At 37.8% G+C, this 23,771-nt stretch overlaps 2 protein-coding genes across 2 annotated transcripts; one reads left to right on the top strand and one right to left on the bottom strand.

The window, feature by feature from the left end:
* Window positions 1–10,778: 10,778 nt before the first annotated feature.
* Window positions 10,779–13,959, top strand: LOC103438515 (pentatricopeptide repeat-containing protein CRR2, chloroplastic-like). The gene is given in 4 exon segments (XM_070825069.1): window positions 10,779–10,835; window positions 12,679–12,807; window positions 12,901–13,351; window positions 13,354–13,959. Coding segments are annotated over 4 exon segments (1,194 nt in total). The 3' UTR covers window positions 13,911–13,959.
* Window positions 13,960–14,411: 452 nt separating this feature from the next.
* LOC103403531 (phenylacetaldehyde reductase-like) lies at window positions 14,412–18,494 on the bottom strand. The gene is made up of 6 exons (XM_029105091.2): window positions 18,245–18,494; window positions 16,448–16,617; window positions 15,697–15,888; window positions 15,432–15,594; window positions 15,086–15,272; window positions 14,412–14,899 (listed from the first exon to the last, which is right to left on the bottom strand). Exons 1-6 carry the CDS (start codon window positions 18,351–18,353, stop codon window positions 14,755–14,757), a joined length of 966 nt encoding a protein of 321 aa, XP_028960924.1. The 5' UTR covers window positions 18,354–18,494; the 3' UTR covers window positions 14,412–14,754.
* Between the last annotated feature and the right edge of the window lie 5,277 nt (window positions 18,495–23,771).

A 23,771-nucleotide genomic window follows, 5' to 3' on the forward strand; every position in this document is an offset into this window, starting at 1 on the left:
GACAACAAATTTTGGTCACTGGAAGAAGCCAACCTTTTTCTTCTACATTGATCACTGTTGTAGTACAATGACTTTAATTTAGTACACAAATTTAAATTGAAAACGTTAACATTCCAACTCATGTTAGGATTTCATACCTGAAGATCACCAAACGCTATCAAAATGATACACCGAAGCACACTCTCTGCCAAACATTGGATACACTGGAAAAAGAGAATTCATAAGATTTGCTATGGTATAAGATTCACAAATTTGCAATAATCAAGTAAGTGTTAAAAGAATATGCAACATGCTATCTAATAATGCTTTAAAACACTAACAAACAAAACATGTGTAATGCATATATCCTATCAGTACACATATTCTAAAATACATTTACGTATCAATACGCTTGTGAGCAAGATAAGGAACAAAAGGAGCTCCAACAATTTCCAATGGTAAGGCAAACACATTCAAAATAAGAAACTCATCAAACATTGTTCCAAAAGGATGGTCATCAAGTTAGAGAAGGGAAGCGGTGGAATTATTTTCATTACGTTAACATCTGTCTCACTTCTTAATTTCTTTATATCCAAACACTTTGAGTTCTGTTTTTCATTCTTTTCAAGGTATCAGGAACAATTGTGCCCCACAGCTGTTGATTACAATCTTCCTTGTCTCTATTTCTCTTGTTTCTTCATTTATTTGTTTGTAATTTTGATTGAGACTCAAAATTGCAGGTAGCTACCCCCATGGTCTTCCGGTTCCCAATAAATGTCTGTGCATGTTGATTTTCCAAGGGTGGAAGAGGAAATTAACAATTCTTCATATGTTTGAAGAAAAAACTACATGCTAACCCAAGGGCCCAAATACAACATGATTAACAAACCATAATTACATATTAACTCCATTGAACCAAATCAAATGCAAACAGCAAAACATAAAGTTAAGAACAAACCAGAAAAGCCATCCAAAAATTCAATCACACCGCAGAATAGTTGAGGAAAAGCAGGAGAGTAAGAGTCAAAGCATCTGAAACTTTGGGGAAAGCACATTTCTATTGACACCAACATCTCGAGCCTTTCCATCCTGCTCCACACAAAGGCTTAATCAGAAGCAGTGATTCCAAAATCAAAACCGTAATTGCTGGTGTTATTAAGAAATATGTATAGCTTAGCCTCAAATAACGCAAAAATAAGAATGGAAATAGCAAGAAACAATACTTCCAACACAAAGCAAGCTTCCTTCATAGTCCACACCATTCTATGTACCTTCACCAGCAAAAATGGAAGAATTGTAATAATTAGTGCTTAAAGTGATATTAAAAAAAAATTAATAAAGGAGTAGGCAGGTACCCCAAACTGGGCTGGAAATCAACCAAAAATTCGGACAGAAATTGAAAATCCCACACGGAAAAAAAAAAGACGAACATAAGAGATTATTTTCCCAAAATCCACCCAGCCTTTGCTCGAAAGAAACAACGATCAGCAAAAGGAACCACAGAGACTATAGTTCAAGTAAAATAAAACATTCAAACAACTCAAATCAAACATTCAAATAAAGTATACTCTCGAGATAAGACTCAGGAAACCCTAGCTTTTCAAATTAAACTGAAAATTTGAAAAAGGTGAGAATCGTGACAGAGAGCGACAGAGATAAACGAAAGGAAAAGAAAAGCGGAAAAGAAGTGGAAGCAGGAGTTCCAACGATGATCGAAATTCAGTCCCGAATTGAAAAAAAAAATTATGTGAGAGAGAGAGAGCAAGAGACAAACCTGATTTGCTTGAGGAGGCTAGGGTTCCGGGCTTACGAGAGAGAGAGCTCGAGAAATCTGTGGAAGCAAATGGAAGAGCTCTGCTTTTCCACCTTTCTTCCTTTCTCAGATGACTAAGAGCAAGTCCACTTGAAGACTTTGTGCCAGCACCCAGCGCATTTATCTACTCAAGTGAACAGTAATAGACCTCAGTAACCAAAACATCTCCATCCCTAAAAATACACTGGCACCCAGCCTATCTAATATTATATTATTTTATTCATATCAATTAATATTTTATCATTTAATTTATTTTTTCTTCTTTCTTCCTTTCCCTTTCCGGTCATTTCTTTATCATTTCTTTTTTCTTTTTCTTTTTTCTTCCTTTCCCTCACCATGTCAGTACCAATCAATACTCAACCTCCGACCAAGACCTCGACACCCAGGGCTTCAACCTTCACCGCACGATCGCGGGGCTCAACCTGGACCACCTCAACAAGGTGTTCGTGGCCGTCGGGTTTCTGAAGCGGGACCCGGACAAGATCCGGATGACGCAAGAGCACACAGACTCGCTGCTGTGGATGGAGTACAGGAAGACGAAGCGGCCGGTGGCCTTCACGAGGTCGACGGGAGACGGCCTCCAGTTCAAACTTCCTTCGAACGCCAAGCTGGCGTCACCGTGGCATCAGATAGGCCGATCCTAAGGTCTGTTGATTTTAAGCTGGCCTGTGGACTGGCATGGGCTGGGTGCCCGTCAATTGGGTCTGCTGGAGCAAATTCACTGGGTCCTGGCCTATTTTTTCGGCTAGGTGCTGGGCAAAAAGTCCTCCGATGGATTTGCTCTAACACGTGTAAATTTAGCATCCTTACTTTACCAACACGCGTCCAGCATGGACAAAATAAAGATTTTTGCACCCCAAAAACCGAAGAGAAGAACAACCGGAGGAAAAATCCAGGGGCAAATTCGTCCACCCACTGGTCATCCATAGTACCAGCGTGGTTGGGTTTTAGTGTATAGAGATGTCTTCAATTATTCAAAATGTCTACCGCGGTCGTCAATAAGATGAATAGAATCCTTTAGGCGTGTTAACTAATCCGTAATCAGATTAAGATGAATTGGATTGAGGAGGAATTAGAATGAGATGGAATCAGAATTAGATTCCTGTTGAAGTTATTTACCAAAACTGTCTGGAATCGGAGTAGAATTGACATTGATGTATATAAACTGTTTATTAATTCACATGAATCGGAATGATAACTAATGTGATTAATAAAGTACCCCTATTTTAACTAATTTATTTTATATGCTAATTATTTTTAGTAAAACTTTTATTCTTTTATTTTTTTAAATTTTTTACTAGAGAGAATAATTTTTTATCTTTTATATAACTTTTAAATTTTCCTAATCGCATAAATTACTTCAAATTTGATATGAAAGAATCATTTTTTATTTGCTTCTAACTCTTAATCACCCTAAATCCTATTAGAAATACCTACATAAAATAAACTAAAATAACATTTTACTTCCTTCTCTCTTCCCCCTTTCTTTCTGCATTCTTTTTCTGCAACCCTTTCCCCTTTCTTTCCCCAGTACGCAGTATAACATTTACTTCCTTCTTTCTCTTCCCCCTTTCTTTCCCATTCTTTTTCTGCAACCCTTTCTTTCCCCTTTCTTTCACCAGTACGCAGTATCCACACCCCACCATCCAATCTCAGGAGGAACTACGAAGCCACGACCCACCCCACCAACAAAAATAAAAAATCCAATTTTTAGGGTGAGAGTGATAAAAGTTCTTTCCTTCTCTTCTGTTTGAGTCTGCAAATCGCAATTCCCTTGAGGATTTGGGCGTTCGTTGTTCCAGATCATGTTCATCGTTGTGCTGTCGTTTCAAACCCCGGTCGATCGTTGTTCCAAATTGCAGGCGTTCGTCGTCCAGTGCTACTGCGTTTCGGATTGCGAAGGTGGGGTGGTATGTGCTGTGAGAGAAACAAATACAAAGGAGAGTGATTGATGAAGGTAGAAGTTGTTTTAGGAAATATACATGGGTATTTTGGGTAAAAAACTTTGATTCGTGATGGAGCTCTCTACCCGGAATTCAATTACCACCTCAATAGAGGGAATCCAAATCCGGGAAAATCCGGAATTGAACTCCTGAAATTGGCTGGACCCTACATAAAATCTGATTCCCCAGTTGCTAGTAAACTGTAGAATGCTTGGGGAGGAATTCAATTCCGTTTCTCCCCATTCCACTCCCGATTGGTAAACACTCCATTAAAGAATATCCATTCCATTTCTATATATGCAATGTACACACAGCCCCCATCCAGTTTTGATAATCTCCGGACGTCCTATCCTTTATTCAGTTTCAACGTCCTTATCTGTAGACATTCATCCACAGACGGGCACATTGTATAATTGTCAAAATCCTCAACATACACTCCACTCCACAATAACTTTATTTAGAATTCTGTTACATGTAGTTCACGACAACCGAGCATGTCTTCTCTCGCCCAACTCGATCGCCATCCAGCAACCAATTCTGCGTCAAGAATCAAAGAAAAATCCAACAGTAGTTACATTTCCGTCTTATATATACATATACAACACTTTCGGATCTAATGAGACCTAACTTTCATATCCAATCAGACCAGCTTTCAAATCCATGTTCAGTGTAAAATCAGTATTAGGAAGTAACTCAGATAATACAAGGTTTGTTTTCAGCCTCATGTTCCAAAAGAGCGACAATTAAGTTCAAATGAATGTATGAATAAGAAAAAAAATTCATACCTCCAATATCATTAAGGGAAATGTATACTGCAGGTAAAATTATCCTTTAAAAAACCAAAGTGCCAGAACCTCACCTTGCCAACCACTCGAGTATTCCACTTGCAATTGAAAAAACCAGCATGAGAGCTGCGCATGTGTTCCTTGTTGCAAAAATATCCTGCATAACTAAGCAGAAGTGAAGCACACGGCATTTTTTACTGAAAATCATCAATGAAGGGAAGATCATCAATGTGCAACTCTGATGACCTCCTTCGGTTCTACCATACAACTTTTTTTTTTCTTTTCAAATTTTTATATTTATTGAACCTACCACACGCCTTAAACGTTCAGTTTGACTAAGTTCAGTCTCATTTACCACTGCCAATAAGTTACAGTACAATATGGTATCAGGGTGTGCTGATATAAACATGGCCACGGCTTCACTGAGACTAGGGGTGGGCAAACGGGTCCTGGACCCGCGGGTCGGGGCGGGTACCCGCGATTTGGGGCGGGTAAGGGGCGGGTCCTAAATTTCAAAACACAAAACGGGGCGGGGCGGGGCGGGTACAAGAAATTAGCGGGGCGGGGCGGTTCTAGAAATAAGAGGGAACGGGCCCCCGGCCCGGCCCGTTTCTAGCAAGAATAATTGGTTTTATCCTCATTTCAGTCTTCTCAGTTCTCATATACTCAGAGTCACTCACTTTTCCTTTTTCCCAACTCAATCTCTCATCCCGACTCGCTCTCACTGTCCCAGCTTTGTCTGCCGCCGCCATCATCAGCTCCGTCCGCCGCTGCCATCATCAGCTCCGTCCGTCGCCGCCATATCAGACCTCGATCCAGGGAAGCTGAAATCGTCTCTTCGTTTTTTTTTCATTCAATTTATAGCGAATTTCTTTGTTTTATGTGGCTTTAATTTTTGAATGCATGCAAGGAATTGGGATGGGGAATGCAATCATGGTCGATGATCTGGAGCTCCTTGTTTTCTAATGTAATCTTAAACCGCTGCTGCTGTGTATCTCTCTCACTCACTCTCTCGAAATCAGTCTCTCTCTGTCGAACTCGAATGGACGAACGACGAAGTCAAACAACTCAAAACGACGAATCAATCATCTCCTCCACCTGACTCAGACTCATATTTGCAGCGCAGTCGAGCTCTGTTAACAGTCATCTTCAGTTAAGGTAATATGTTTTAGGGATTTAGGATTTAAAATTAAATTAAGGTTTTCTAGATTTAGAGATTTTGTTGGGTTTTGAAATCTTGACCTCTGTTATGTTCCAATTTCAAATCTTTTGTTCAAATGATTTGGGTGGAAGGGGTCGAAATCTGGGATTAAGCATTAGCTGGTATCAGTTTGTGAACCATTGTTAAAATGAGATCATATTAATATGTGCTGATGTGCATTTGTGCTTCAACAATCTGTGCTTCAATATTTCTGTGAGTGTAAGTGTAATATGTGCTGTTGTGCACTGCAGTGCAGCGGCAGGCTGCAGCTCCATTTTATAAAATAATGTATTAAAAAAAAAAAAAAGTTGGACCCGTGGACCCGCCCCGAATCGGCCCGTTTGAAACGGGCCGGGTTAGGTCCGGTTCCAAAACTCAAAATCTCTTTACCCGGCCCGTTACTATTTAAAACGGGTAAGGTCCGGTTCCTCCAAAATTGGGCCCGGCCCGGCCCGTGCCCAGCCCTAACTGAGACATCATCCTGTTTTATGGACAGCAGTATAAGCAAAGAATTAAGGTGAGTATGAATGTATATTCAGTTACATTACAAATGATTTACAAGTGCTCTTTATAGGAGCCAGACAACAATCGATCATTCATGGCTAATGGAAGCAGTCATGAAAGGACAACTAGTGGACTTAGACGGCTTAGTTGACAAGCAATGAGTCATGAAAGGTTAATGGACAGCTAGCGGACTAGACACAATCATGAATAGCTAATGGAAGCAATCATGAAAGGACAGATAGTGGACTTAGACGGCTTAGTGGACAAGCAGGTGAGTAGAAGATTCCCTTTTACGCCCTCGCAAGACGGTGGTCCCGTCAAAGACACCAATCTTGGATCGTAACAATTGGAAGCGTGGACGAGGAAGGGCTTTTGTGAGGACGTCTGCAAGCTGATCCTGAGTAGAAACATGTGACACTTGAAGAAGCCCACGATTGACTCGATCACGAACAAATTGAAAATCAAGTTCAATGTGCTTCATGCGACAGTGAAGAACAGGATTGACACTATAAAAAGTTGCCCCAATATTGTCGCAGGAAATGGTTGGCTTATCCATTGAGGAGACACCAAGCTCATGGAGAAGGGAATGAAGCCAAGCTAGTTCAACAGTAGTAGAGGCTATGGCGCGATATTCTGCTTCCGTGGACGATCTAGCGACAGAACGTTGTTTGCTAGAGCTCTAAGAGATTAAGTTGCCACCCAAATAAATGACATAACCCGTGGTAGACTTACGATCATCACGATCACCAGCCCAGTCAGCGTCTGAGAAAGCATATAGACGAGATGAGGTAGTGCGGCGGAAGAGAATGCCATGAAAAATAGTGCCTTTCAGATAGCGGAGGAGACATTTCAAGGCCTGCCAATGAGACTCAGTTGGTCGATGCATGAACTGTGAGAGTTTATTGACGGTAAATGAGATGTCAGGGCGGGTAAGACTGAGGTATTGGAGACCTCCAACAAGTTGTCGAAAGGTAGTAGCATCAGTGAGAGGAGAGCCATCAGAAAGAATCAAAGGAGTAGAGGTAACCATTGGTGTGGTCACATCCTTAGCACCATCCATTTTAGCTTTAGCTAGAAGATCATGGATGTATTTATGTTGAGAAAGAAACAAACCCATGGTGGTGGGTATCACTTCAACCCCAAGGAAATAATGAAGGTTCCCCAAATCTTTGACAGAAAAACGATTTGCCAAGGCTTGAATGAATGTAGAGATGAGCCTGGTATTATTTCCTGTAAGAACAAGATCATCAACATAAACTAGAAGGAAGATCACATCATTAGCCTGACGAAAAATAAAGAGAAAGGTATCTGAGATGGCATTGACAAATCCTTGATTGAGCAAAAAGGCGCTCAACTCCTTGTACCATGATCGGGGTGCCTGCTTGAGGCCATATAAAGCTTTGTGGAGTTTGCAGACATGTGTTGGAACAGTAGATTCACCGAACCCTGGGGGTTGCACCATGTAAACATCCTTAGAGAGTGATCCATGCAAAAAAACATTATTCACGTCTAATTGACGAAGAGGCCAACCATGAGTGAGAGCCAAATGAAGAACAATACGGATGGTGGTGGGTTTGACAATTGGACTGAAGGTGTTTAAGAAATCCACGCCAGGACGTTGGTGAAAGCCTTTAGCAACAAGGCGTGCTTTGTACCTATTAATGCTGCCATCATAATGTCTTTTGATGCGGAAGACCCATTTGCACCCCATAAGATTCTGTGAAGGTTGAGGAGAAACAAGCTCCCAAGTGCCATTGCGGATTAACGTATTGAACTCGTCGGACATGGTTGCACGCCAAAGAGGATCTTTGATAACCTGAGAAACACATGTTGGTTCAATGGGAGAATGAAGTGGGTATTTGGTGGCAGTGCAAAGTTGTTTAGGTTTAAAGATAATGTTTTTGGCTCGGGTGGTCATGGGGTGATGGTTGAAATTATTTGGTGGTAGTGGTGGGGGTAAGGGAATGATATATGTGGGTATGAGATGATGTGGTGATGGGGGGTGAGCAGTCGCAGATGGTGATGGTGCAGGGGAAAGACACAACTCCGAGACCTCCGAAGACGTTTGAGTGTCAGCATGCTGAGAAGATGAGGTGTGTGATGGAACCGGTGGTACCTCGGGAATGTGAGCAGGAATGGAGATGGCTGCTGTAGTGACAATAGACCATGCAGTGGAGTTGAGGGAAGGAACTACGGAGTCACGAGAAGAAAAAGGAAAAGTGTTTTCGTCAAATCGATCGTGACGGGAAACAAACATATGACGGGAAGGGAGATCAAGACATAGATAAGCACTTTGAGTAGAGGAGTAACCAAGAAAGAGACATGGACGAGATCGAGGAAGAAACTTGTTGGAATTGTAGGGTCTTAACCAAGGGAAACATAAGCAACCAAACACACGAAGCGTAATGTAGTTAGGAAGATCACCAAAGAGAGCTTTGTATGGAGAGATATTATTGAGAACATGAGTGGGCATCCTATTAATAAGATACACAGCAATTTTGAAAGCATATGACCAATAAGTTAGGGGTAAGGATGCTTGGTGGAGAAGTGTTAACCCTGTTTCGACAACATGACGGTGGCGGCGTTCAGTAACACCATTGTGTTCGGGAGTGTGTGAAGGAGTGGTGAGGTGAGTGATGCCATTTGTGGAAAGAAAATTCTTGAGTTTAACATATTCTCCCCCTCCGTCAGAGTAAAAGGTGATTATTTTGGTGTGGAAGTAGTTTTCTACAAGAGCTTTAAAGGTTGTGAAGATTGAAAAAACATCGGATTTGTGTTTCATGGGATAAAACCAAATATATTTCGTGAAATGATCCACAAAGATAACATAGTATGAAAAACCATCAGTAGATAAATAGGGAGCAGGACCCCATACATCACTATAAATTAGTTCAAGGGGGACGCTTACTAACAAGCGTAGAATGACCAAACGGGAGCTTGTGGCTCTTATTGCAATGACAAGAAGTGCAAACAGAAGGAGTTGAAGACATAGGAATGGAGGAGGTACGTTGGATTTGAAGGAAGGTTCGATGGTTGGGGTGACCGAGTCGACGGTGCCACACATTGGAGGAGTCCATCACACTGCTCATAACTTGTTTTTGAGGCATCAAGCACGGCCACTCATATGTATCGTCCTTATTCGGGCCTCGAAAAAGTGCCGCTCCCGTGTTGAGATCCTTGACAAGAAAGAAATCAGGAAAAAATCAATAGAGGTTGCATTTTGTCTATTAATTTTGGCAATGGAAATAATACTACGAGAAATGGAAGGAACACACAAGACATTATTTAAGTGAAATGGGGTGGTAGAGGAAGAAGAGAGTGATGTGGAACCAACATGTGTAATACTCAAACTTGTTCCATTTCCAATAATAATCTGATCAGGACCATCATAGGTAGTGGAGTCCGGGATGTTCTTGGAGTCAAAGGTGACATGGTGAGAGGCACCCGAGTCGAGCAGCCAAGGAGATGATGTTGAGGAGCGGATAGTGGTGTGATTGACCATAGGTGGAGCGGAAGAAAGTTGAGGGCAACGTTTTGCACTATGCCCTTGAGTACCACACCATTGACAGAAACCACGATACCCCGTACCGGAACAACGATTATTGGAGTTGTGATTGTTAGCACGGTGAGAGTTGTAGGTGGTATTCGTTGAATGTTGTTGGGAGGCTTGTGTGGACCTGAAGTCACACTGGGAGGAGCGGGGAGCTTGAGCAACAAGGGCAGTCATAGGAGTAACAACAGCTAGTGGTGCATCCCGTTGGAGGAAAGTTTCATGTTCAATGAGTTTGTCATACAGATTCTCAAAGGAGATGGAGGTATCGCTAGTCCGAACAACGACAGCTATTTCTTTGAAGGCAGGTCCAACACCATTGAGGACGCGTAGAACAACATCATCGTCGGATAGTGGAGAATCAATGATGGCAAGCTCATTGATGATAACTTTGATAGCTTGTAGAAAAACTGACACAGGTTGTGTATCATGACGCATAAGCGTAAGACGCTATTTGAGGTTGAGAACCCGAAAGCGTGTTTTATTGGCGTAGAGCTTGGTGAGCTTGTCCCAAGCCTCCTTGGAGGTTTTAGAGGAGGAAATGAGAGATATAATCTGTTCAGAGACAGAAGCTAAGATAGCATGTAGTAGGAGCTGATCTTGAAAAATCCAAAAGGTGTAGGACACGGCAGATGAGGCAACAAAACATGGTTTTGATCCATCAATGTAACCCATCAGGTTATATCCAAGAAGCAGGGCATTGAATTGAGCTCACCAGGAAGGAAAGTTGGTGGGTGTGAGTTTTAGAGGTAACTGAGCAGCAGCGCTAATGGTGACAGGTGTGGGCAAGGGAAGTGAGTTGGTGGATTCAGCCATGAGGATTGGAAAGAAAAAAATGCTCGATGGAGTTTTGTTGCTCTTGATACCAAATTAAGGTGCTCGATGGAGTTTTGTTGCTCTTGATACCAAATTAAGGTGAGTATGAATGTATATTCAGTTACATTACAAATGATTTACAAGTGCTCTTTATAGGAGCCAGACAACAATCAATCATTCATGGCTAATGGAAGCAATCATGAAAGGACAGCTAGTGGACTTAGACGGCTTAGTGGACAAGCAGGTGAGTAGAAGATTCCCTTTTACAAAGAACCAGCTGAATCCAACTTCACCTTATGTGCAGGTCAGCAATAAAGTCTGACAACCTTCAAATGCACGGTGATTGGGTGAGAGATGTAGCGTGGGCACCCAGCTTGGGACTACCAAAGTCCACGTAGTCGCAAGTGCTTCACAGAATCCCTTGCCATTTGAATGTAGTCTCTGAAATCCCCAATTCCAATTCCAATCCCAATTCCAATCCCAATTCCAATGTTGATTCTTCGTCACCAATAAAGGGAAAGGGAAAGGGTCATGGCTACTCTGGCTCACGCCCTGCTCGGCATTCCATCGCACTGTGGTCTTTGCCGGGCCGTTAATCCCAAGGACAATTACAAACTATGTGTTTAGGGTTTTCTAGAGCAATTGCTGGCTACAGAATCTTCACTTCCAGGTAGGGATGGGCAAATACCCATTGGTTATGGGTAACCGCGGTTACCCACTCATTTAAATTAAATAATTATGGTTATGGGTAACCGTTTAGATAAATAAACGGTTATGAATATAATCGTTTACCCGCGAAATTTAAATGGACGGTTAAGGGTATTAACCGTAGTTATAAATGGGTAACCGTTTACCTATTTATTTTATATATGTAAAATTAACACAAATCATGTTCCCTATCAAACAAAACTTAAATCAATGCTATTGACTATAGTACATGATTTCTGTAGCATAAAACCTATATGATGTGCTCAATAACTTATATTTCTATTACTCTACTTTTTAATACAAGCCTACATACCAAGCATAAAACCTTTTCGGCAAGCCACACACTGTTTGGCGCTAGCCAACATGCATTGTTTTATTTTTTTACACTATGCTAATTACAAGTGCATATTGATTATGTCGGTAACATATATATGCTTATGTGCCGAGACATAGCCATCACGGTTTTACATGATATATTTATATGTACAAATTATTAGTCATATAATTTTATTTAGAAACATACTACTAGAGATAGGCAAAAACTCGCAGTTATGGATAACAACAGTTACCCGCCCATTTAAACTTCATGGGTTACGGTTATGGGTAACCGTTGAGATACATAAACGGTTATGGGTATAACCGTTTACCCGTGAAATTTAAATGGGTGATTATGGGTATTAACCGCGGTTATAAACGGGTAACCGTTTACCCATTTAGTTTATATATGTAAAATTAACACAAACCATGTTGTCTAACGGACAAAATTTAAATCAATGCTATTGACTATAGTGCATGGTTTATATAGCTAATTATAATATAATGTAGCTCATTATATTTATTATGTTAATACTTTACATATTAACATTATGAGTTAAATAACCCAAGAATATTGTCTTCTAAACAGTTTTCATAACCCAAGAAAACTTAGCAAATATTATATTACATTCATTGGTAACAGTTAGAAATATCGTTCGTAAATTATTATTTCAATTATTGAAATGATATAAGGATTTAAAAAAAAATTAAAATACGGAAATGTATAATGGTGTTTAATTGTCAAAAAAAAAAATTATGACAATTTTTTTTTTAATTTTCAAGTTGTTAAATGTAGACGGGTGAAAAAGGGGAAATAGTAAAAAATAAAATAAAGATAAACGAGTTAAAAAAGGTAAATAGGTAAATGGGTATTAAACAGTTACGGTTAAATGTGTATGCGGTTATGGGTATGGTTAACTGTTTATAAACGGGTATGGGTATGGGTATAATCGTTTAGGCAATTACCCAATGGGTAAACGGTTATGCAGGTATGAGCATAAACGATTAAGGATAAATAATCGCGGTTACCTGTCCCTCGTAACCATTGTCCATCCCACTTCCAGGTTCCTACGAGGAAGAAGGAGGTTGGTAATCTCTCCGGCCCATGGGCACTGAATGCAGCTGACGCCCTCATCGTTATCCACAGTGCTCCGGCTCACACCACTGTCGAAATCCCCGTTGCCTGTTACCAGGTCACTGCTTCATTCCACTGATAAATTGATTATCTTTAATTTCTCTCTGTTTGTTTTGATAATTTTTTGAATTGGGTACTGATTGAATTGTTATTTGTGGGCTATCTTGTAACAATGTATGCGAGATGCGGTAAGCTTGACTTGGGGGAACAGGTTTTCAGTATGATGAATAAGAAGCATGTTGTTTCATGGAGTTCCTTGATCTCAAGTTATGGCATTCATAGATATGGGAAAAAGGCAATACAAATTTTTGAAGACATGATCAATCATGGAGTTTCACCGAGTCACATTTCATTTGTTAGTGTCTTGGGGGCTTGTAGTCACGCAGATCTTGTTGAAGAGGGGGAAATATTGTTTGATTCTATGGTTAAAGAACATGGATTATATCCCAGTGTTGAGCACTATGCTTGTATGGTGGATCTTCTTGGTCGTGCCAATCGGTTAGATGAAGCAGCCAAAGTCATAGATAATATGCGGATTGAGCCAGGAGCTAAAGTTTGGGGCGCTCTTCTTGGATCATGTAGAATACATTGAAACGTTGAGCTAGCGAGAGAGCAAGTAGAAGGCTATTTGAGCTTGAGCCTAGGAATGCTGGGAACTATGTACTTCTAGCTGATATTTATGCTGAAGCCAAGTTGTGGGACGATGTAAAAAGAGTGAAGAAGCATTTAGAAGCTCGAGAACTCCAAAAGGTCCCAGGTCGGAGTTGGATTGAAGTTAAAAGGAAGATATACTCATTCATTTCCATTGACAAGTTTAACCCACAGATGGAGCAGCTCCATGCATTGTTGGCTGAATTGTCGGCAGAGATGAAAGACCAGGGATATAAGCCGCAAACTAAAGTTGTCCTGTATGGTCTCGATGAGGAAGAGAAGGAACGAATAGTATTAGGCCATAGTGAAAAATTAGCAGTTGCATTTGGACTCATAAATTCCAAAAGAGGGGAAACTATTAGGATTTCCAAGAACTTAAGGTTATGTGAAGATTGTCACCCCGTTACAGAGTTCATTTCTAAATTCGCCAATAGAGAGATTCTGGTTCGAGATGTGAATCGGTTTCACCATTTCCGTGACGGGGTTTGTTCATGTGGAGATTATTGGTAGTTCCAGGTAGATATTTTTTCCTAATATATAAAGGGGAGACTTTCGAGGTTTATAGAGATCTTAAAGGTGTATAGTGTATACTAGGAACACCGTTAAGAATTAATAAAAAAATTTGATATTTTATGATTCATATGTTGGTTTGTGATCTTGTAACTCTCTTCTCTTCTTTGTACTCAATTGGATTGACATCCATAAATTAAATGATTGATCCGTAAACACAGATTACATGTGCATTCTTTTCATGGTGGATGTACAATGGAACGAAGGTGGTCCGAGGACCACTCAAGGCTGGGAAAGAAGCATGTGACGGTCCTACGGAGATCCTCCGAATATTTGGTACAAGTTTCTTTTTTACCAAGTGTGATGTAATGCCTGTTAGGCATATTCACGGTAGCACTTGGCAGGTTGTGTTGACAACATTCAATAAATGCCCTCGATAGCACTCATGAAATTGCTTCGGCAAATGTTGATATTTGTTGACATATGCATAATATGGTTCAATTAGCGATAGCAAGCCCACTAAGTGCTCCATTTATTATAAAACCAAAGGGTACGTAGCTCAATTGGTAAACTTTTTCTTCAAACAAGGGGTATGTTGCTCTGATACAGAGTTTTCACCCCTGGAAGGTCCCGACTCCTGAGTTCGATTCTTCCTTCCCCCAATATCGCTTGTACAAAGAAAGAAAAAACATATTCAAACAACTTTTCTTAAATTCAGGCATCAATAGTTGATAGCAACTTCTGAACATTCGTGCGCCATTGCGGATAAATTTAGAAAATCTGAACATGAACAATGTAATGTTCACCGTCTCTTGAGAGATTGTGCAGAAACAAACACTTGAATTCAAAGCTTGAGGAAGCCCTTCTCTTTGAGGCTTTCAATAGTGTCCCTAAGACTTACTTCCAATGGAAGAAAATTAACTCCCAAACTTTTTGCTTTTTCCTTTGATATTTGATAGCCTGGTTCACAAGGTTTGTCATCATCACATCTGCCAAACAATGCAAGAAACAGATATTCCTTAAAAATTTACCTCATTCGGCGAGCTTTGATCAATGGCGTATTTAATGAATAAGAAAACTGGGAATTTGATCGACAGCAATCTTTTGAAGATCGATCCGCATAAACTTGAAGAAACAAAATACAAATTTGTGGGATTTTGAAAATGAAAACTTACTTTTCAGGTGGGAAAAAAGTGGGATGGAGTTCATGTAAAATACTCAGAGCCTTGGACATGGGTGTAACATGGCCAACGAAACAATATCTGCCACTAGCCGAAGGGACTTCAAATGCTTGAACATGAGCAAAGGCAACATCTCTGACATCACTAGATGGATAATTTGAACTGATTATACTTGGGATATCTGCATAGAAACGAAACATTTAAAACTTGAATCGCAAGAAATACTTGAAACTTGCATCGAATCATCTAATTTGCTAGGAAACGGCCTGCGAGCATCTACAAACAATCATGTTCTGCCCTAACCAAGAAAGAGAGAAATAATCCGGTTGTAGAAGTGTACCATTTTTGAGATTCAGAATCATCTCCACAGAGAGATTAAGAGTTGGCTGTAGGAGCGGACCAATCACATATGATGGATTGATTGTAACCAAGTCAATCCCATTTTCTTTGGAAAATTTCCAAGCAGCCTCCTCAGCTAAAGTTTTTGAAAGAAAATACCATTCCTGCACATAATTAGACATGGAAATTTCACAAATTCATTAAAGAATAAAAGGTGAAAACTTGGAAGAAAATAATACGTATGTATGGGAACACACAAAACGTACCTTCAACTGCTCACAAATTGCTTGATCCGAATACCATGTTTCGTCAATTACCACATCAGGGTTCAAAGGTCTTCCATTCACCATGACTGCCGCCATGGAAGATGTTAAAATCACTCTCTTGACAGTAGGAAATTTTACGCACGATTTTAGGACATTGAGTGTGCCCTTCACTGCAGGGTCAGTTAGTTCTGTCTGGGACGCAGAACGAAAGAATCATTCAGTGTTTACATAAAGAATATGTATACTGAAAAGAGAGAAAGAGTCCGTACCATTGGGTAACCTAGAAACTTAACAAGACTTTCATGGCGAAAGCACACTTAGAGATGGTTTGAGAGTGAGGTGCTTAAAAAAAAAAAACACTCATGAAAAAAAGCTGTGAGAGTTTTAGGTGTTTGGTAAACTGAAAAAAAAAGGCTTATTTTAGAAGCTGCTGTGAGAATAAGCTGAAATCAAAGGAAAAGCTGAAGCTGCTATTTGCAGCTTTGGAAAACTGTTTTTTTTTCAAAGCACACGGAGCTACAGTGCTCCTTTAATGAAAAGACCCACTATCAGACTGCTTTTTTTAATAAAAAAAACTTTTACAAAAAAGTTTACAAAACACTATGCTGATTTATTTCACAGCCGCTTATTCTCACATCAGCTTTTTTTTCAAAACACAGCAATACCAAACCAGCCCTTAGTCCTCGTAATTTGATAGGGTTCCCAATCTGATCAAAGTTCAACTATATATGTAAGTAAAAGGATGAAGTACCTGCGGATCAGCGGCTGAAAGTTGTACAGGCGATGCTGTATGAAAAACACCTTCACATCCATCGACTGCAGGGTCGAAAGATCCTTCTTCTAATAAATTTGCTTTGAACAACTGAAGCCTTTCTTTTGCTCCATCAAGTGCGAGCAGGTGTTCTGTTTTCCTTGAATCATCTGCATGCATACACAAAACATTCATAATATGTCCTTGAAATAATCCCAATTGCCATTCAGCACTAAAATACTCTATCCGAAAAGAATACTCAAAGAACTTGTAATTAATATCCTTGTAATAGAAGTATTTTGTGATTCAAAAAAAAAAAAAAAAAAAAACGAAAAGAAAGTGTTTTGTGCTCTACCCATAGATAGCACAATTTCTACCTCTTCCCTTGCTACATCTTCGCCTTTACACGAGGGAAATTATTTCTGCACATATTTTTCATATTTTGCATATTCATTTTAATTTTGTCCTGAATTTTGTCTCGCTATATTCAATGTAAAAACTAATATATATATATATATATATATATATATATATCAAAAGACAAGAACTAGAAGCGTGTGAAAGTCATTTTCCTTGACTATATTGCCCACTTGGCTAGTTGGCTCACTGCAAAATTCAATCCATATCTAATTATTTTCTTCAGAATTTGAAATTTCTTATCTTATATATGTTATATCCAAAACTCAAAAAAATGCGGATCGATTTTTAGTTGAAACTACAAGTCTACAATTCATCTTCAAGTCCAGAGTAAAATGAGCATAAGAGTTCATTGTTGTAACTTGTAACTTGCAGAGTCGGTCTTGAGACTTTAGGGGCCCGTGCCAAAGTGAATTGAAGGCCCTAAAAAATACTAAGAATTTAATTTTTTTTGTCAAAATAATAATTTTAGTTTTTAATTGAGCTTCTATAAATTCTAATAGCACAAACAAATTTAACAAATTAACAGGCAGAAAGGTGGCGTATTGTTTTTCCTTAACTATTTAGAGGATCAGGTTTTGAATTTTCATGTTATTGTGTGGAATTTTTATATTATTTTATGGAAGTTTATGCATTTAATAAAAATATAAACTAACAAAATGATGGAGATGAGTTTCGAACCCATCCCCATCCCCTAGGCCGATGTAAAGAAGCAATAATTCCACTTACACTAAGACTTAAGTTTGTAATATTCTACACTTACTACTATATATACGTATATGCATGCAAAATTGAAACAAACATTTATTTGTTTACCAAAAAAAAAAACATTTATTTTACTGCGTTAATCGCTTGTGTTAAAAGTTACATCGAAATTTTGTTTACAAAAATCTGAATTTTCCTTCGAAAAGCATTCAAAAGGAGTCTTTGGATGAGAAATAACTGAAAAGTGCTTTTATACTGCATAGAGACCAGTAATTTTTCGTGGAATTGGATCCTCTCTTGAGCTCAGGATGAGGATTCTCTTGAGTAGCCCATCTGGACCGTTGAAATTTGATCCAACGACTCTAAATAAGGAGCCCCTCTAAAAGTTATAATAATTGCAGCCGTTGAATCAAGTTTAAATAGCCTGGATAGGTTGCTCATGAGGATCTCCATCCTGAGCTGAGGAGAGGATCCAGTTCCATTTTTCGTTACCAAACATTGTCATAGGTGCAGTATTCATCTCTTACAGCCCTAGCCTCTAGGCCATGAATTGTTAATCAATAAAAACCCAGACTTTAAATAATGAAATTTACTGAAACAATGTATATATAAGATGAGCAAGATTATTAAGCAAGAAACTAAGAAAATGGTAGGGAGGGAGATATATATACTGACTTGGTTCACGAACAGTGGCTTTGACAATATAACCTCGTTGCAGTAAGAGCTTCACCAGCCATGATGCTATGTAACCGGAGGCTCCTGTTACGCACACCACCTTCCTCATCTTCTCTCTTTAAATCTCTCTCTCTCTCTCTGTCTCTCTCTATGTGTGTGAAACTCAGAAAGAAGGTTTATCTTAGACATATAGTTGCCAGAGTTGGTGCTTTTATGGTGCGGTGAGAGATCAGAAATGTCAATGAAGGCAGCGGCAGCTAAACACAGCAGTCGTTTATTCTAATTCGTAACAAAAATGGAAACAAATACTCGTTTATCCTGTATTACATAAAAAATAATATCTTGAGAAACTATTATTAACACAATAAAATAAATCATAGTCGTCTTTTGTAAAATATGTTATTATATATAGTGTTACTACTTAAGGAAATTAAATGGGTAAACTAAATTTTGTAAATCAAATAACATAAATATTAATGCTTAGATTATTACTTAATTACTGAGCAATGTGTTTATTTTTATTGGTGATACATAATTTAGGTTGCAAAATTAGTTTACATATTTAGTCTTCTTAGCACTAGTTATAATATTTTAATATTTATAAAAACTGACCCTTTTTTGTAAATATTTCGCTCTATTAAATAAAAGTGAAAACGACCAATACAAGATTTCATAGTATCTAATATTCTTACCATATTTTATAAAACAAAGTTGGATTAAAGATCTCATATTGGATATATCAATTTTTTTATATTTTTTAGTCAAGAAGTAATTTTATTACCAACAACAATACATTACACTCAAAGAGCCTAAAAATACACTAAATACAAAGAAACATGGACCCAAAAACACACAAAAAAGCCCAAAGTCTACTTGGAGCCCATCACTTGCAAACCATAAAAATAGGAAAAACCCTAAGCACCCACAGCTACTGGAGCTGCATTCCCCACCGCTAATGCTTCCCAAAATGGAGCACACAGTGGCAGAACTAGAATTTTATGTGAGGAGGGGCCTCACATACATGTCCAAAAAATAAAACAAAGAGATAATATTGTTAAGAGAGTAGAATACATGCTTGAATTGTTAGCTAATTAAAATTTTTTAGGCGCTAAATTTTTCAGAAATTAGCCTTCTAATATCAAGTCAATATAGAGAGTAATTAATTGAGATTTTTCGAACAAAAAAAAGAGAAAAATGGATTGAGAATTTAAAGAAAAAAATATATGAAATTTTATAAATTTAGTAAAAAGTTAAAGAGAACATATAGATTTATAAACATTAATATTGTTTTGGGTTGGAATTTGGAGGACAAATATATGAAATTTCACGAAGGAGAGGAGAAAAACTCAAAGTTTATTATTCTTCGTGTTGGACAATGTGAAAAAAATATTTTTTGATAAAACTAAATAAGACTTTACATTTTGATTTTAAGATTTGATTTTTTTTTTATAAAATAAGATGTTAAATTTAGTTTTAAGATGAGTGGTGTTGGAATTGAAAATAATAAGAGACCTATTATTTTAATTATTGGTAAATAGAATTTAAGAATTTTGTATAGACTAAAAGAAAGATAATACTAAATTTACCAAAAAAAAAGAAGAAGAAACATATTACAAATTATTTAGAAAGGATGAAAAAGTGAGGGTAGGCCTATGTAGTGCCTCCGCCACCAGACATCAAACCATCCAGATTCTCAAATTTAAAGAAGAAATTGCTGCTCCATCCTCCATGGACCACCAAAATGAACGCCAACAAGAAACAAAGGAATCCAACCGGAAGTGAGATCTGACATCACCAACCAAGGCGAACATCAGGAAGGACCAACAAAGGTCAACAAGGGCGGTGGTGTGAACATCCGAGCCAAAACTCTATAAACTCTCCAGTAAAAATGCGAGAAATCACAGGAAAAGGTAGGTGAATTGAATTATGAGTTAATGGATATATCTAAGAGCCTGTTTGGTACTCTACTTGAATCCAACTTTTTAAACTAAAAAACAATTTTCAAGTTTTAGGCCTTAAAAATTTGTTTGGTAGGACTATTTTAAAAAACTGAACTCAACACTAACTAAAAAATATAGTCTATTATCTAAAAACACAAAAAGTGAGTTTTTAAACTTAAACTCACTCCTTTCTTTCCCCCCCCCCTCCCCATCTCACTCCAAATCTATCTCTTTTCTTCTTTTCCTCCCCCTTCTCTTTTTTTTTAACATTTTTAGTCTCTCCTCCAATCTGCTCTTTTCATTCTCTCGATTTTTTCTCTCACTCCTCTTCCTCTCTATCTCCTCCGATCATCTCACTTCTTTCTCTTTCTTCCAATCATCTCTTACTTTCTTTCCTCCTCACTCCTCTTTCTCTCCCGACCCTCTCTTTTTGGATCTTTTTGTCCAATTTAAGTTGTAAGATTTAAAAATTTTAAATTGAATACCAAACAAGTTTTCGAGTCTTAAAAAAAATTGTTTTCAAGAAAAATTCTTAAGAAATGTTTTGAGAAATTATAAAAAATTTCAAATAGAATACGAAACAAGCCCTAATGTTTTAGCATTGATGATTTTGTTCTGTTGCATGTGTTTGTCAGTTGTCCCACTCCGCTATTTTTAAGTTTCTAAATTTTTATTTTGATATATATAACGATATTTTGGCATTTTACATTGAACGGGTTTTGAAGTTTTTGTTACATGTGCATCTCTTCAAACCATTCAAAACAATTCTATCCTTTTTTCTCTGCACAATTTATGTGAAAAAGAAAGAATGAATGACCAAGACATGGTTTGGGTAGTTCCAAATGAGGTACACTAAATGTGCTATGAACATGACCAAATGTGTCGGGAACATAGTGTGGTACATCAAGTATAACAATATAAGTGGTTGAATTTTATTTTCAAGTATCCAATCACTTGTATTGTGATAATTGATATATCAAACCATGTTTCTGGTTACTAAAAAATCTCTCATCTTTGTATATCTCTAACAAGTTTAGGTATGTAATTTAATGGTAGAGTTGGTGGTTTCTTATGGTGGAAAGTTAGCTGAACAACATAAGTTACGAACTTATGTAATGTTTCAGTCAGAAATTCAAAAAATTTGAAATCTCTAAATGCATTCCAATTTCTATTCCAAATTTTCAAAAATATTCGTATTTAGAATTTTCGGGTTCGAATTCACAAATTTTAGAGTGGAAATTGGAAATACCGCTCCAACTTGCATCTCACATTTTAATTTTATTAGACTAGCTATTGTAATTACAGTGTGAATCATAGCTTAATTCAGGGTTTAGACTTGTTCACGAATTGGGGCGTGAAAGCTCATCCTAACTAAATTGTGTAGGTTTATAACTAGGCAATCAAATAGGGTAAACATAATGAGGTCGAATTATATAGGAGGCTTGGAATTTTATTATTTCTTGTATGCTTGTAAAGATTATTATTTTTTATAAGATTTTTTTTATTGTAGTTATATTTTATCCTATTTAGTTTTCAATTATTTATTAAATTTTAACCCTGAATTCGGATTCGAGGTTTTCACCGATCCTAGGCCCGGGGTATGACAACTACGAATTACTTTGGTTGGTGAACCACATGGATTTTCATGTACTCAAGAAATCTTAGTTTTCAACATGATAAATTCGAATATGGCTAGTTTTATCAAATTTATAAATGCGAGGGTGAATAATATCTCAATAGTAGATACGGAATTATATATGTTTCCATAACTTCACAACAAAATTCGTCATTTTTCACTATAAATAAACCCGAATACTCTTCTCGAGAAAACATTAGAAATTCGTGATTTCATAGCAACTAACGAGTCACTCAAAAAGGTTTAGAACAAGAGAATTATTTTCATAACACAATCAAACTAGCTATTGGTGTTGTTAAGTTTCTTTAGTCCTACAAATCTATATCATTTCAAGTTGTATATCTTTGAATATGCATACCAAGAATGATGAAGTTCATGTTCAATCGAATCGATGAATTACCAGATTATATGAATACGTTCTGCCCAGTTTAGGATATGACTAATACATCTCCTTTATAATTACTTTAAAAGTTCTTTTTATTGTCCATTCTAAATGTTTTATAATTACTATTCTGTAGTTTAGTGGTTGTAGGTAACCACCAAAGAATCTCTTTCATCCTCTTCTTCTTCGTCTTCCTCATCATAAGAGGAAGAGAGGGAGCTGCTAGCAGACTTGGAGGTCAAGCAGACTAGACTCCCAATCTTTCTGGATCTAATGTGGCCTGTCAACGCCGGTGGAGAAGTGTGAAGAGAATGGAGCATCGGTTGGGGCTACGGATGGACTACTCTTTGAACTTGCAAAGAAGAACAGGCACATAAACTGTTTCAGAAACAAGTTTTTGGAATTTTGGAGAGGTAATAATATTCATGTGCATAGAAGGATCAGAGGGTATGTTGCTGTAATTTGTATTGCCAATTGTAAAGGAAGTTTTCGTTGTTGTAGTCAGTTTTTTAGTCAACTAATTAGAGGACTTAGCTTGTGTATGTTACTAGATTGTATAGGTTTTGTAGTTACACACAAATTTTCTTCATATATAGTAGGTACTAAACAATACTTTAGTTTGAGTATTTAAATATTCAAAATCCAAAAGCCTTTTTTTTTTTAAAAAAATAAATTTGGAAAACCTCTATGGTACGAGGGAAATTTTATTGATAAAATAAAATTAAGTTACACTTAGTCACGGGAGACATAAACCTAATCCCTCATAGTACAAGGAAAAAAAAAAGCAAAAAAAAAAAAAAAAAAAAAAAAAAAAGAAAGAAAAAAACATGAAAAAGAAAGGAGGACATAAAACCTTACCCTTCTAGAAACAAAAACAATAATGGTACAGGGAAAAAGGGGGGGGGGCATGAAACCTAACCCCTCTAAAAGCAAACCTAAAAAGGTCTAAACTTGCAAAACAAATCAAGCAACATCACATGTTAAGAAAAGAACATAAGAAAGTCAGACAAACATGTATGCCGAGATGCACATTAAGTTGAGAAGCGGAAGCTAGGAAACCCAACATAGTTTGAAAACAAAGCAGCACGAGCCGCCATTGGAGGGGAATCATGCAATACCAAAGTTGGTGAAGACAAGCCTATGTTAGCAAAATTGTCTGCAACAACGTTTCCCTTGTGATATATATGAGAGGCGTAGAAACTCGTCTTCCGAATATAGTCCAAACAAATAGACCATTGTGTACAAAGAGGCCAAGGAGGAACAAAATCAATTAATTGGAGAGCATAAATAACACTAGAAGAGTCACTTGCCAACCAAAGACAATGTCAACCCAACTGATATGCAAACTCTATACCAATAATAATTGCTGATAATTATGTAAAGAAAGAGTTACGAAGACCGATCCCTTGGTAGAAACCACCAAGAAATTGACCATGACAATCCCTGAAAACTCCTCCACAGGCAGCGGGACCAAGATTTCCTTTACACAAACCATCTGTATTAAGTTTAATACAAGGAAAACAAGGAAAAGACTAAAGCACAGGACGAATAGCCGACACCTTGCGAGGA

Source organism: Malus domestica, chromosome 07 (genome assembly GCF_042453785.1).
Source record: "Malus domestica chromosome 07, GDT2T_hap1".
Lineage (NCBI taxonomy): Eukaryota > Viridiplantae > Streptophyta > Magnoliopsida > Rosales > Rosaceae > Malus > Malus domestica.